This window comes from Verruconis gallopava (genome assembly GCF_000836295.1).
Source record: "Verruconis gallopava strain CBS 43764 unplaced genomic scaffold supercont1.10, whole genome shotgun sequence".
NCBI classification, from domain to species: Eukaryota; Fungi; Ascomycota; class Dothideomycetes; order Venturiales; family Sympoventuriaceae; genus Verruconis; species Verruconis gallopava.
The window spans coordinates 365,606-378,315 of NW_015622146.1; the positions used below are offsets into that span (position 1 = coordinate 365,606).

Consider the following 12,710-nt stretch of genomic DNA (forward strand, 5'->3'; position numbering starts at 1 on the left):
ACCGGTACTATGTTGATATATCGCATGTTCAGACGTAGCAGCGTAGTACGGAGCATTTTCATTAGGCGGATGGGTTGATATCACTATCGTTGTACGAAGTCCTGAGCACAAAACACGGTTCACTGGTCAGGCCATTCCCTTGCAGAATGCTGTCACATTACGAAATACGGCTTGCGCAAGGCCCGAAATAAAACCTACCGTACTGTGGCTTACTTGACTCTGGAAGTTACAGATATAGGGGCCGCGTGAAGACGGTAAATCCGGCCTCACTATACTGTCTTTTTCCACAGTACAGCGGCATTGTTCTACTTAAGATCTAAAGCATCCCGCAGCCAGACCTGTGGTTGGACGTGGACCAGGAAACGATCCATTCTGGCGACTTTTGAAGTTACCATTCGGTACTTACACCAGGATCTACCCGTTCGATGCCATATTTTTGATCAATGAAAGGCGCATCTTCCCATGGAAGCTCATGACTGCAAACTTCACGCCGTTGAAACTACGTTTGACGAAAACTTCATATCAATGCTTGGCTGCGACGCAGTTACAAAAGATCGACGAGGGCGCTTAAGAAACTTCTTGAAAGCAAGAAATAACATAGCATGAAGGGCAAACTATCTCGTTCGCGCGGCAATGGCGCCTCTGACCAACGACACAATGCTCTTGCGCTTACCGGATCTTGATCAAACGGACGAACTTCACCGGAATGAGCGGGACCGCATCTGCAGATTCGCGTTAGACTTTTTCTCTGCGGAATGGTATGAATAGGATTCAAAGTTCCTTCGTGACCATCGACGCTTGGACTGGGCAGAATATGATGGCAGACCCAGGGGTTCTAATTTCGAACGAGCTTTTCAAACGCAAGCTGGCTGTACGTGGGCCAGGCAGCTCGTTATTTCAAAAGGGAGGTGGTGTACGCAATTGATATCGCTTTGTAAACAGTCCAACGGTAGCCCGGTGCAACCGCGTCTTCGACACATAGTGTAAGACAAAGAAAGTTGCTATAAGTGCCCTATCAACTTCCTTGAGACGCGGAAACCATACCAACCGGTCGTATTCATAGTCTGTATCAGTACGAAAAAAAAAAATCCTTTTTTGAACGCTCGCGCTCCAAGAAAATGATTGCCAGTGACGCCTCCGTGCATTCTTCTTCAGGTCAATACACAACTCCTGATCTCTCGATTCTGTCATATGCTGCTCTCGATTTCCGACGATTATGCATTCCTTGGCAGCTTACACTGTTCTCGTACTTTGTGAACCAGCAAAAGGAATCGACAAGAACGTGCAGATATCGCTCACGCGCTTTTTTTTTCTTTGTCCCCAGGTGGTACATCGTGTCTTCAGAGTCGGAAGACAGTCACAGGCGTTGCTACACATGCACATTATTCTGGGCTAACTTTTGGAAACAGCAGCCACAAGCGTAATGATTTGGCTCTCAGATTGAGCCTGTTGGACGAAATGTATACAGCTGATCGTTGGGCAAACGATTAGATCTATATTGCCACGAACGTTGGCTGCTCGTGGAGGTCCCACATGATGAGACCGATTGAACAGGCTCTAAATCAAAGCGGTAGATCCATGATCGTCTTGGACATGGAAACCGCAGGAGCTAAGTTTCCAACAAGACGTGAGCGGTGTCTATGTCTAGAAAGATCAGGCCACAATCTACTTCTTTTTCCCACCCCCTTCCTAGAAAACGGGTCGCGGAGAGGAAGCCAACGAGTCCTAAAATTCGGACACCTTTGTCGGTTCCCAAACCGGCGCTTGCTCGCAGCCATCCACGTTGCCAGGTGTCGGCTTCGTTGCCAAAGTCGCCTCAGTCTTCGCCCAGGCAAAACTTCTCCACCTCCTTGTACGCCCTTTCCAAGTCGTCGTTCACGACGACCTTGTCGTGGACCCCAGGCGTCTTCGCGTACTCCAGCTCCTTCTTCGCCTGCGCCAGACGCTTCAGTATGTCCTCCTCCTTGTCCGTTCCTCGCCCCCTCAGTCGCCTCTCCAGCTCCTCCTCGCTCGGCGGCTGAAGGAACAAAAACCGCGCCTTGAGGTGCGACTTGCGCACCTGCTTCACCCCTTCCATCTCAATGTCCAGTATGCACGTCTTCCCGCTTTTCTCCACGGCCTCGACGGCCATGAAGGATGTCCCGTAGAGGTTCGAACCGAACTGGGCGTGTTCTATGAAGCCGTTCTTGTCGATGAGGTCGTTGAATTCGTCGCGCGTGACGAAGTAGTAGTGTTCGCCGTGCCTCTCACCCTGACGTGGTGACCGCGTCGTGTCTGCATAGACGTATATATACCCTCAGCTCCCGTTTCGAGCAAGTCACTCTTTGTGTCTCGGCGCTAGCCATAACTTCGTGCTACAAGCACGTCTGAGCGACCAAAAAGGTGGGATGGAGTGTACGTACGGCTAACGCTGAACCCAAACCTGCCCGGATGGTCCTCGAAAAGTCTCTTGAGCATAGTACTCTTTCCCGAACCAGACGGCCCTGATATAACGATTGGTTGTCTCTCCTTCGGCAAGTTATCTACCTCTTCTGTTGGGGCCATCCTCCTCGAGTGCTGCTGGAAACCTCGACAAGGTCGAAACTGCGTCCCTATGTGGAACGCAGACTTTCTGCAATCAGTACTGAAGTAGTGAAGGCTTTGGATATCCCTGGCGGTTGTGCGGGGAACGATGGTTCTCGAGGCGGTGTATATTGAACCCGCAAAAGAAAGTGCGGCGGTGGATGTGGGGTTTGCGCAAGCGTTTTGCAGCAGACGTAGCGCCTTGCTGGGAAAATCTTTGATAGCGGAAGGAGACATGAACGATGGACACTTCCCTGCAGCCATTGACTCACGAAAGAACGAAACTAACGAAGGACTACGGAACTTGTGGGCGGAGGCTGACTTCTGGGAAGAATGTTGCATTACGCTCGCCTCTCGACAAAACAATGCGTTGTCCATGGCGGACCAGGGGATGCGGATTGCAGCTTCACAACATGAGCTCTTCATTGTCAGAGCCCGGCCTGTGACTGTACTGGATAGTGCACAACAGGATTGTAACGCACGAAAACCTCCATTTTGAACCGCCGATGAGTTTGCACAGAATGTCTGAAGAGATCATACGGGAGGGATATCAAATTAAGCTACGTACTAACACCTCCAGCTTGAACCCTTCGTATGAGAGCAAGCCAGATTCAGAACCAACTACCTAATCGGTACACCGTGCTAATCCATTACGTGAGAACCAAGAAATTTTGTTACTCGCTGCAGCACACACAGGCACGCACACACAAAAAAGAAGACAGCCCCATAATCAGTCTCGAAATAAAGGCCAGCAGTTTGTATGATGATACGATTAACTGCTTCATGGGAAATAGCAACCCCGTCATGACATGACTCCACACTCCTAGCAATACTCCCGACTGCCAGTTCGCACCGTTTGCAAGAGATACGGAGAGAGGTACTGCGTTGTTTAGTAGCCGTTCATAGTCATGCGCTGCGAGTTCCTGCTGAGCTCGCGATCTGCACTCGGGCTGATAGGCCTGCTTCCAGAGTGTCCGGCACCGACAGCGCTGCTTTCCTTGAGAGCAAGCAGTTGTTTGGCGCGGAAAGACTCGTAGTGGATCTGGGATGTTGTCTCGATCAGGTCCTGCAAGTGGGTGCGGGTCAGGAAATTGCGCAAGTGCACGAATTCACAGTGGTTCTCGTCCTCAACTATACACATGTTAGTAACAAGAGATAGGAAGGGAAGGGTGAAAGCTTTAGCCATACCATTGACGACGCCCCAGCGGTTCTGGCGGCCGCGAACTTGCTTGCCTCCAACGACGATAGTCTTCTCTGAACCGACGACAGCAAAGGGGATCATGCTCTGTTGAGAAATTTAGCAACTCTTTTATATAATCTGTCGAAATCTTCACAAACCTTGATCTGAGAGTTGAGAGCAACTTCTTCTGGGTCATGCTCGTCATTCTCGTATGGGTACATGCGCAAGTTGTGGAACTGGAACTCCTCCTTTATGCGTTCCTTGAATGCCTGACGCTCCTCCAGCGTAAGTGAATCACTCTTGGCGATCACAGGCACGACGTTGACGAACTCGCTCAGCTTCTTGAGCACCACGATGTCAATCGGCTTGAGCGCATGTCCGCTGGGTTGAATGAAGAACAGGCAGCAGTGGATCCTAGTGTCCTGGAGGTAGCGCTCTCGCTGTGCGGTGAGCTCTTTGCGCAGGTATGCAGAATGTTGGTCTTTGATGTACTTGACGATGGGGTCCCAGCAGCGCTCGTTGTTGATCAGATCGCCATAGCCAGGAGTGTCCACGATGTTGAGCCGTAGGCGCACGCCATTTTCCTCAATGATGTGTGACACGGCTTGGATTTCGGTCGTGCTGCGGATAGGCTCTTCGGGTCGCAGGCGGCCCTTGCTGTCGATGAGGTGCGAGGCAAAGATGGTGTTGATGAGGGTCGACTTGCCCAGACCTGTCTGGCCAACGCAGATGATGTTGAACTGAAAGCCGCGCTTCAGGAGCTTCTTCTCGATCTGCGAGGTGATGCTGTCGAAACCGCTGTTGTTGCATCGCTAGTCAGACACGGCTCATATTGAGGACTGCAGGATTGGGGAGGAATTTATACTGACACGTAATTCTTGGGGAACACGCTTTGCGTCTGATTTGGGTAGACGGCGGCCATTGTGGCAATATTGGAGATGGTCTACACTCGGTGCTTGAGATGGCGCAAAAAGCCGCGTTATGACAAGCAGACGACTGAGAGAAGGAGAATTCAAGTTGTGGTGATAGTGGTGGCAGCAGCAGCAACAGCAACTTTACGGGGTCGAAGTGTCTGTGCTGAAAGGGGCAAGCACATTCAGAATGTGTCCATTACCCCTGTCTCTGCCCTTTCCCAATAGGGTCTTCTTGGCATACTTTTCCATCCTCAAACCATCATCGTGGTGGAAGCTTTTCTTTGGACGTGTACGCCGACACACGTCCTCCATTGAAGCATCACCAAACAATGGCGGCACGGTTGCTGCCGTTGCAGCCAATTCTGCATCTTTTTCAACCCATCCAAATTGCGCAGGGAACGCTGCTGCGACAGCCCGCCGTCCGCCGGCTCTTCACGCCTTCCTCGTTCGCGTCACCACTCGCATTGCCTTTCGCAGCATTCGCTGGCATCTCAGATATCCTGCGTGAAATATGGGACGGCCTGCTACGCGCGGCACCGAAGAAGAAGACATCGCACATGAAGAAGAGACATAGACAAATGGCGGGCAAGGCTTTGAAGGACGTCACAAATCTCAGCCGTTGTTCGGCCTGCGGAAGGCTAAAACGCTCACACGTACTGTGCACCTATTGCGTTGAAGGTGCGCAGCATTTCAATGTTATGGCCTGATGCTGTATGACGACACTAACGGCAACAGCTGTCCGTACCTACGTCAAGGAGAAGGTGCTCGGCATTCCGAAGTACGAACTACAAGGTCCACGGAGGGAGGAAAAGTCGACGCACAATATTGCAGAGACGGCACCTGGCGCGTGGGAGATGATTAAGAAGAGGCGAGAACAGAAAGCAAGGGCTGACGCAAAAGAGAAGAAGAATGACCGCACTCAATGGTAACGTCTTATCGTTAGGCACAGAGCTTTAATGGTTGAGAAGACGACCTTACTCCCCACCAGGGAGCCCAAAACGTATTTGGCATCTGTATGAGTATTTGCATCGTAGCATAGATGGACAAAACTGGGTTCAAGATGCATTTTAGTGGGCATGAAATGGAACCACCTATAACTATCTTACATCACAGGAGTTCATTTCGCTCTCTACGCTTGTACACATTCCAATAGCGTGTGAACCTCATTTGTAGCACAAATATTGAAATTAGCACATCAAAGACCTAATTCAACGTCCAGATTCATCGCAGATGTGGAAAAAAAAAGCACCAAGAAGTCAAAACACATGGCACGGCACTGTTCCGCGCTGGCTAGCAAACATCAACCACCGCCGACGTCAGAATCCAAACACATGCCACCCAGAGCATAAAGGTAAAAATGTCAAAACAGTACCTTACTGTCCACAACCTCGACAATGCGCACCCAACTGACATCTTCTGCCTCGCCCCGACAAGGACGTCCATAATTTCTGCCTCGGGCGCGTCGTCGCTTCTCGTGCACTCAACTCAATCCCACGAGTTCCCGCTGCAGCAGACGCTCGAGAATGCACACAAGCTCGGCTGCCATCACGTAACCACATCCGCGGACGGTCGGGTCGCCGCGTCTGCCGGATTCGGCGGGGAAGTCAAAATATGGCGGTGCGAAGTCAGCGAGGAAGGCGTTGTCACCGGCAAGTGGGCAGAGCTGGGCAAGCTGCCTCTGGAGCCGAAGGCCGGCGAGGCGTGGGCGCTCAGCCTGGACGAGGACGGCCGGTATCTCGCTTCGTCGAGTTACGATGGACGCATCGGCGTCTGGGATCTCTCTCTTGGACCGGATGCCTGGGCGAAGGTGAGGGAGTATGAGACCAAGGGCAGTTTTGGCCTGTGTGTGGCCATAAGCGCCGATGGCAAACTGACGGCAAGCGGTCATGAGAATGGAGGCGTTTATGTGTTCAAAAATGAAGTGGGAAAGATGGCGCACTCGCTCGTGGGATTGGTCAGGCCGGTGAGGGCCGTCGCCTTCTCCCCCTTGGGAACGCTTCTTGCAGCGGCTGGTACGTCCTTCCCTTTCAATCGCAATGTCTGCGAAGTCGTACTAATCAGTCCGCGCTAGGCGACTCGCTGCTCATCTCACTCTATTCAACCATGTCAGGTGAAACGCTCGCAAACTTGTCCGGCCACAGCGCATGGGTTACAAGTCTATCCTTCAACCACAGTGGAGAGTACTTACTCTCAGGTGACTTTGGTGGAAAGGCTAAAGTGTGGTCTGTGGAAACACGTAATTGTGTTGCTACACATGGTGAGAGTGAGAAAGGTCTGTGGAGCGTAAGATGGCTGCCGAAGAATACAACGCAACGAGAGGGAGCCATGGGCAGAAGCGAGATGTTCGCCGTTGCTGGTGTGAGCAGAGGTATTGCTTTCTATCGAGAGGCGAGTGGCGGGTGAAAGCCAAGACGTGGTTAAGTATACATTTGGAGACTTTCACAATTGCTGGAATGCCCCCATCCTCAGAGACCCTTCCAAAAGGGCGCGAGGTTGAACAAAGAAGGCATTTTGATGAAATACAATCCGCCCCAAGTGTGGCAAGGGGTGGTGTCTGCACAAGAGATGCCGCGAATGCTTTTGAGAATAGAAACACACGTGCAGCCGAAAGTACAACGCTGGACTTTGATGACTCATATAGTTATATTGCATCAAGTCACTCCAATTTCAGGCTTTGCAGTCGTTCATATCCAAGCATCCAACTTCGGCAATCGAGCAGACTGATACGTGCAAAGTTGATTAAAAAAGAGAAAGCCATCATCCAAACTACGTCTTCACTCTTGCATGTTATTTCTTGATTTCATTCGAGTCAAAGATGACAGTTTTGTTTCCTCGCATTTGATAAGGCTTAAAAAAGGCTAGCTGACATAATCGTAGCACGCGCTGAAAGAACTCGAACATACTTGGGATAGGAGCAGCAGCAAGTCATTTTGTGCAAGTAAGTCCAAGTCCGCTGTGCATTTCAATTCCAATGCTCCGTCTACAAGATTGATTCGAACTCAGGCTTTCCTGACTCTCCTACCTTGTTCGACAGAAAATGATGACCGTAAGATGTGCATAAGTCGTCTTCTGGTAGGTTTTGCGATCAGTAGTGGTAGCAACGACGAGAGGAAGATCAACTTGCGAAGAGAGCACGTGGAAAGAATCGTTAGCTCGTCGCTATGTCATTGTACCTAGTCAAGGTCGTCCCTAGGAAATTGAAAAACGGCGTGCAAAGTGCAAAGGTACGAACACGGGTCAACGAGAAGTTAAATTGCTATCGCCCAAAATGAAGTAGCAAAGAATGTGAGATGGTTACTTCGCTGCCAGCGAGAGGAAGGAAGACACTGTCATAATGGTACATTCGCAACAACCAGACTGGTGAACGAAATTGGCTCAGATGTAATAGTATATCTGCATAATTGTGATTAAATTCGGCACACCAATGTCCGAATCGCAGAATTGCCCATTACTCTTTGTCGACATTTCCCGACGTCGCTGCTGTAAGCAACATGCACGTGAGGTTGAACTCGTACCGCGTTTCACAATTTTGATCTTCCCTTTGCTTAGCTTACGCAGACTCTGGCCCGCTTGCCTCGAATCTCAGCGCGTGAGTCCACGATACGGTGATCACAGAGCCTTGTTTTAACACTAGAATGAATGCTCATGGTCGTGTTTACGAATGAAGAGGAAAGCGCAAGGAATAGACCACGTGAGGGTCAGGCTCCGTAGCTTCTCTCTACTTCGCTCCACCTTCTCTCGAATGCTTTCAATTTAGCCTCTTCCTCTAGCTTCTGCCTTCGCTTTTCAGCTTCTTCGCCGAGGCCTTTGACGCCTTTCACCCGCTGCCGCTCCTCATACATAGCTCTGGACCTGAGGATGCGGTCTACGATTTCTCCAGCATTCACGTGCTGGAACTCGTGTGAAGGAATTTCTCTGAAAATACCTAGATCCTTTGCGTATGTATACGGATCATAATTAAGTGGCATGAATGCCGTGGGACCATGGTAGACGGCTGCAGGAAGCCCATATGGCAGAGACTTTAGATAAGCTGGCGTGGCAGAGAACGGCGCGCCAAAGATGACGGCATTGATGTACTGGATCTATATCAGCGAGATCGCAAGCCGCATCAGATCGATCCGTCATACCTTGCACTGCAACACGCAGAGGCCACGCTCGAAGATGTTCATAACCGGATAGTTGATGCCCTTGTAATGGTTGATCACCTCGTCGTCATGAATACCAGCGAGAACAAACGCGGGACCATAGTCTTCGCCAGCGTCTTTCATTCGCTTGCTCTTGGCCTCTTCTGTAAACCAGCCGCGCTTCTCGCCCTCTTCGCGTTCCCGCAACACCACTCTCCTCAAGAACTCGATGTGGCCTGAAGAGAAGAGATCGAAGCCGCCATCCACATAAACTACTCTCTGGCCCTCCCTAGGTCCCAAGCCCGCAACCATTTTGCTAAATGTTCCCGCGTCATCTCGATCTGTATGTCTGCCTGAGGCGTGAGATATGCTTCTGCGGAGACGAAGCTCCTTTGACGGCGTCCAGCTCCATACTTCACAGTAAGGCTTGCTTCCAGTTTCATCCGTAGCGTAGTCCTTGATCCTTTGCAACATCTCTTCGGCCCTAGCTTTCTTCTCTTGGTCGTCCCCTGAGCCTTCTTCTCCTGCGAGAACGGCCGTCAAGGACTTGATGAAATGAGACCTTGTGCATAGCAACATCCTGCCAACCAGGTCCGTCGTGGAGATTCCGGGAGTCCGTTTAAAGACTTTGAACCGTCCAGCCTGCTTGACGAACCTGTAGCAGTCCTCTCCGCTGCTGTCGCTGGTGATGTCGTCACCATGACCAACATACTTGCACCCGTAGTGATCGATCCAAGGAATGCTGGTCACGTACGGCGCATACGGTATGGCCTGCGTGACCCAGCGACAGGCCTCCACGGCGGCGACGCGTTCTTTCAGATTCATCACTGTCGGGCCCTTGTTCTCCAGAATAGCCTCATCCGAGTGGACGCCTACAAGAAGAGCCTTGCCGAGTCGGCGCGCCTGGAGTGAGGCTCCAGCGTGGCCATGGTGGGCAAAGTCGAAGCAGCCATCGATCCAAATACGATCCTCTGATATAGGGACGTCCTCCTGGGGGTCCACTGGCCAGTGCCCTGGCTTGGGAACACTTTCGCCCTATTCCGATTGCCCAAGTCAGCGACACGGTCAGAAGAGGCCATTCACACGGAGAGGAGCAAGTACCCTAGGTCTGTTCGGCATAGTCGTGGAATGGAGAGGCTTGCGGCCGTTCAAAGTGACAGGCAACTCGAGCGGCAGAAGTTACGCAAGGAACAGCCGCCTGCTCACCGAATTGTGGCCTGTCGTTCTTCGTCGGACACGTGCAGATGCGACTTGGCCCGGCTTAGCCAGGGTCCGGCGCCGCGAGAAGACGCAGGCGAGAGGTCGTTCACGTCACCGCCCAATCACGTCCCAATCGCCGGCGGACCGTTGCAGATTTCAGCTGCACAGAGCTCGAGGTTCGCCATCAGTGCTGTTCGTCGCACGCTGGACGGAGGTGGCATTCGCCGTTCTGGCAAGATCGAGTGCGGAGGGAGAGGGGAGCCCGGCGAGGGGCGCGACACGCAGGCTTCGACAGCGCTTTGTAGAAAAGGGCGTCGTGCACCAGCACCGCCGTTGGACGACTCCTCGATCAGTCGAACTGGTCCTCTTCTCGCCCATTTCCCGCGCATTGGCCGCCATTTGGTGCCGAATACAGCGGTGCAGAGCCAGCAGCAATCCATCCTCATAAGCCTTGCGCCGACGCCGAGCCTGGGTCCGCCGGTTCCTGCATGTTCTCCCTACACACGCATCGCTCCCCATCGCGGTTTGAAGCTCGCCGACTGACACGTCCGATTGCGGTCTTTTTCTCAGCTTGAATCGGTCTCGCCCCGCGCGATTAAGCAAGGCCTGAGACGCTCGTCTGGGACCTGAACCACGATCCCGCCGTGCTAGCCCCTGATTTCCGCTCGGCGAACGAATCACCCAGTCGGCGGGACTTTCTTGGTCCTTCGGACTAGAACAAAGCAGCAGAAGAGGAGAGGGGCGACGGCGAGGAGGGTTTAAGATATGCCAAACCCTATTCCTCCGCAGAAGAATGCCTTCCTCCCGCCCTCTGCCAACTCTCCGTCCACCGCCTCTTCATCGTCGTCGGCGAAGATCTTCTCCAGGACCGGCTCGCTGTTCGTCTCCAGTCGCAGGAGAGCTGAAGCCAAGGACCAAGCCGTCGCTTCAGCCGGCTCCTCCAGTCTTTTGACGTCCCCGACTCATACTCCCGCACCAGCAAGCAATCCAGTCAAACCAGGCGCCGTTCTCGAGCACCCAACAAGTCCGGGCTCGGATCCTGCTCCCCCTTCGGGCTCCAGCGACGACGCGTCCAAGAGCCCAGAGCATAATCGCATCCCCAGCGACACGTCTCTGCCCCCGACGCTGATCCCAACTCGAACCAGCTCCAAATCCTCCAAGCGCGTTCACCGGCACTCGCATTCTGCTACCCACGTCGACTTGGGCAATCTCCGCCGTTCCATCAGCCTGCGCTCCGTTTCCTCTCCACACAAGCACTCCTTCTACCACACACATTCGCGTGTCTCGTCGAACACCTCCTCCGCCGCGACCGAGGCAACCTCCAGCGCACCATCTTTACACACGCAACACTCCAAGCCACTTCTTCACATTCCTGCGTTTGCAAAGAAGCAGAAGAGCGCGGACGCGCTAAACACGCTTTCTGGATCTGATACGATAACTCCACTGGAACCCGCTCGCTCAAATCACATTATGAACATCTCTTCCGTACAATATAGGCCTGGGCAGCCGCCTACCGGACGAGCGCCGGGTGCTTCAATATCTTCGGTCAACACTTCATACACACAGTCAAGTAATGGTCTGGGTTCTACGATGCAAGTGCCACCACCAGTCGCGGGGCTACAGACACCGCAAATGGTGTATCAGCAAATCATGGACACAGCTTCGAAGCGAATATCGACATTGGACTATCTACGGAAAGCGTATGTCTGCTCTTTCATTTCTGTATTCAGCTTCTCAACTAACGCGCGAAAACAGCCATGAGGGACGAGTATACTGGTTTAACACTCTACTCTTCACCAAACCTGACCTTCTCAAATTCTCTTACTTCCAACCAGCAAAGCTTGCCCGTAGGGCTACCAATTATCTCCTGCTTGGCTTCTCCCTGCCCACAATCCTAGACCTCAACTCACAAACGCCCACGGAGTATCTCAAAGCGCTCAATGCGCTCTTAGTCGAATTTGAGCAGTACCAACAGCTTCACCCGGCTGATGGCACCGTATCTTCCTCCCTCTCCCGCGCACGCGTGCCCCACATGTTCAAGCGCAACGCCGGGAAAGGTCGTCGACAATCCTCCACGACGGACTTCGGATCGACTCTTGGGTCCACGCCGGAGGGCACATCTAGCTTCCTGAACTCGGGCAGCTCAACAACGAGTGACAACTTGCTGCCGCAGGAAAATTACCAGCACTTGCTCACGCCAAGCCTACCGTTCGACCCCGACTTCTTTGAGACGTTCGCGACGCTGTGCGACGTGCTTATTGACTGCTACACAAAGGTCACACAACTGATCAAAGGGCCGGAAATGTGCACGGGCAACGTTGGCGAATTGTTTGGGAAGGCAGATGCGAGGGTACGAAAGGTGATTGTGGCGGGAGTGGTACGCGAATTTGAGGAGAGGTGTAGAGAAGGTGTTAAGAGCGAGATTGCCGGTGTGGGAAAGGTGGTGCTGGGTGGTCTGATGTAATAATAATTATGAACGAATGTCAACGAGGAAAAGGCTTTGGGGAACGGTGGGACTCTGCATTCTTGCACTGCGAGCTACGCGTGGCATGCATGTGTTATTCTGGTGCGCGAGCTTGTAACCTGTATATTTATCTTTGTGATGGGGATACCCGCGGCTCACTAGACAAGAGCTTGATGTCTTTCTCATGACGAATCCGCTGCTACGCCTAATGACGAAGGAGTCCGTCACTGAGATATCTATAGATGTATATGACATGTATTCATATT

At 52.3% G+C, this 12,710-nt stretch overlaps 6 protein-coding genes across 7 annotated transcripts; 3 read left to right on the top strand and 3 right to left on the bottom strand.

The window, feature by feature from the left end:
- Nucleotides 1-1,304: 1,304 nt before the first annotated feature.
- PV09_03772 (guanylate kinase) lies at nucleotides 1,305-2,884 on the bottom strand. The gene is made up of 2 exons (XM_016357015.1): nucleotides 2,403-2,884; nucleotides 1,305-2,274 (listed from the first exon to the last, which is right to left on the bottom strand). Exons 1-2 carry the CDS (start codon nucleotides 2,824-2,826, stop codon nucleotides 1,817-1,819), a joined length of 882 nt encoding a protein of 293 aa, XP_016215104.1. The 5' UTR covers nucleotides 2,827-2,884; the 3' UTR covers nucleotides 1,305-1,816.
- A 215-nt stretch (nucleotides 2,885-3,099) lies between these two features.
- Nucleotides 3,100-4,802, bottom strand: PV09_03773 (uncharacterized protein). Its single transcript, XM_016357016.1, has 4 exons — nucleotides 4,612-4,802; nucleotides 3,901-4,540; nucleotides 3,751-3,847; nucleotides 3,100-3,693 (listed from the first exon to the last, which is right to left on the bottom strand). The coding sequence occupies exons 1-4, from the start codon at nucleotides 4,662-4,664 to the stop codon at nucleotides 3,452-3,454; spliced, it is 1,032 nt and encodes a 343-aa protein (XP_016215105.1). The 5' UTR covers nucleotides 4,665-4,802; the 3' UTR covers nucleotides 3,100-3,451.
- Nucleotides 4,803-4,908: 106 nt separating this feature from the next.
- On the top strand, nucleotides 4,909-5,883 carry PV09_03774 (ribosomal protein L32). Its single transcript, XM_016357017.1, has 2 exons — nucleotides 4,909-5,334; nucleotides 5,392-5,883. Exons 1-2 carry the CDS (start codon nucleotides 4,986-4,988, stop codon nucleotides 5,583-5,585), a joined length of 543 nt encoding a protein of 180 aa, XP_016215106.1. The 5' UTR covers nucleotides 4,909-4,985; the 3' UTR covers nucleotides 5,586-5,883.
- An 87-nt stretch (nucleotides 5,884-5,970) lies between these two features.
- Nucleotides 5,971-7,421, top strand: PV09_03775 (uncharacterized protein). The gene is made up of 2 exons (XM_016357018.1): nucleotides 5,971-6,668; nucleotides 6,728-7,421. Exons 1-2 carry the CDS (start codon nucleotides 6,014-6,016, stop codon nucleotides 7,057-7,059), a joined length of 987 nt encoding a protein of 328 aa, XP_016215107.1. The 5' UTR covers nucleotides 5,971-6,013; the 3' UTR covers nucleotides 7,060-7,421.
- Nucleotides 7,422-7,893: 472 nt separating this feature from the next.
- PV09_03776 lies at nucleotides 7,894-10,104 on the bottom strand. Of its 2 annotated transcripts, XM_016357019.1 has the most exons (3): nucleotides 9,882-10,104; nucleotides 8,784-9,815; nucleotides 7,894-8,732 (listed from the first exon to the last, which is right to left on the bottom strand). In XM_016357019.1, the coding sequence occupies exons 1-3, from the start codon at nucleotides 9,897-9,899 to the stop codon at nucleotides 8,355-8,357; spliced, it is 1,428 nt and encodes a 475-aa protein (XP_016215108.1). In that variant the 5' UTR covers nucleotides 9,900-10,104; the 3' UTR covers nucleotides 7,894-8,354. The 2 variants fall into 2 exon arrangements, with proteins under 2 accessions (XP_016215108.1, XP_016215109.1); XM_016357020.1 differs by having other exon boundaries at nucleotides 8,784-10,104.
- A 372-nt stretch (nucleotides 10,105-10,476) lies between these two features.
- PV09_03777 (uncharacterized protein) lies at nucleotides 10,477-12,697 on the top strand. Its single transcript, XM_016357021.1, has 2 exons — nucleotides 10,477-11,680; nucleotides 11,736-12,697. Exons 1-2 carry the CDS (start codon nucleotides 10,746-10,748, stop codon nucleotides 12,442-12,444), a joined length of 1,644 nt encoding a protein of 547 aa, XP_016215110.1. The 5' UTR covers nucleotides 10,477-10,745; the 3' UTR covers nucleotides 12,445-12,697.
- The last annotated feature ends 13 nt before the right edge of the window (nucleotides 12,698-12,710 follow it).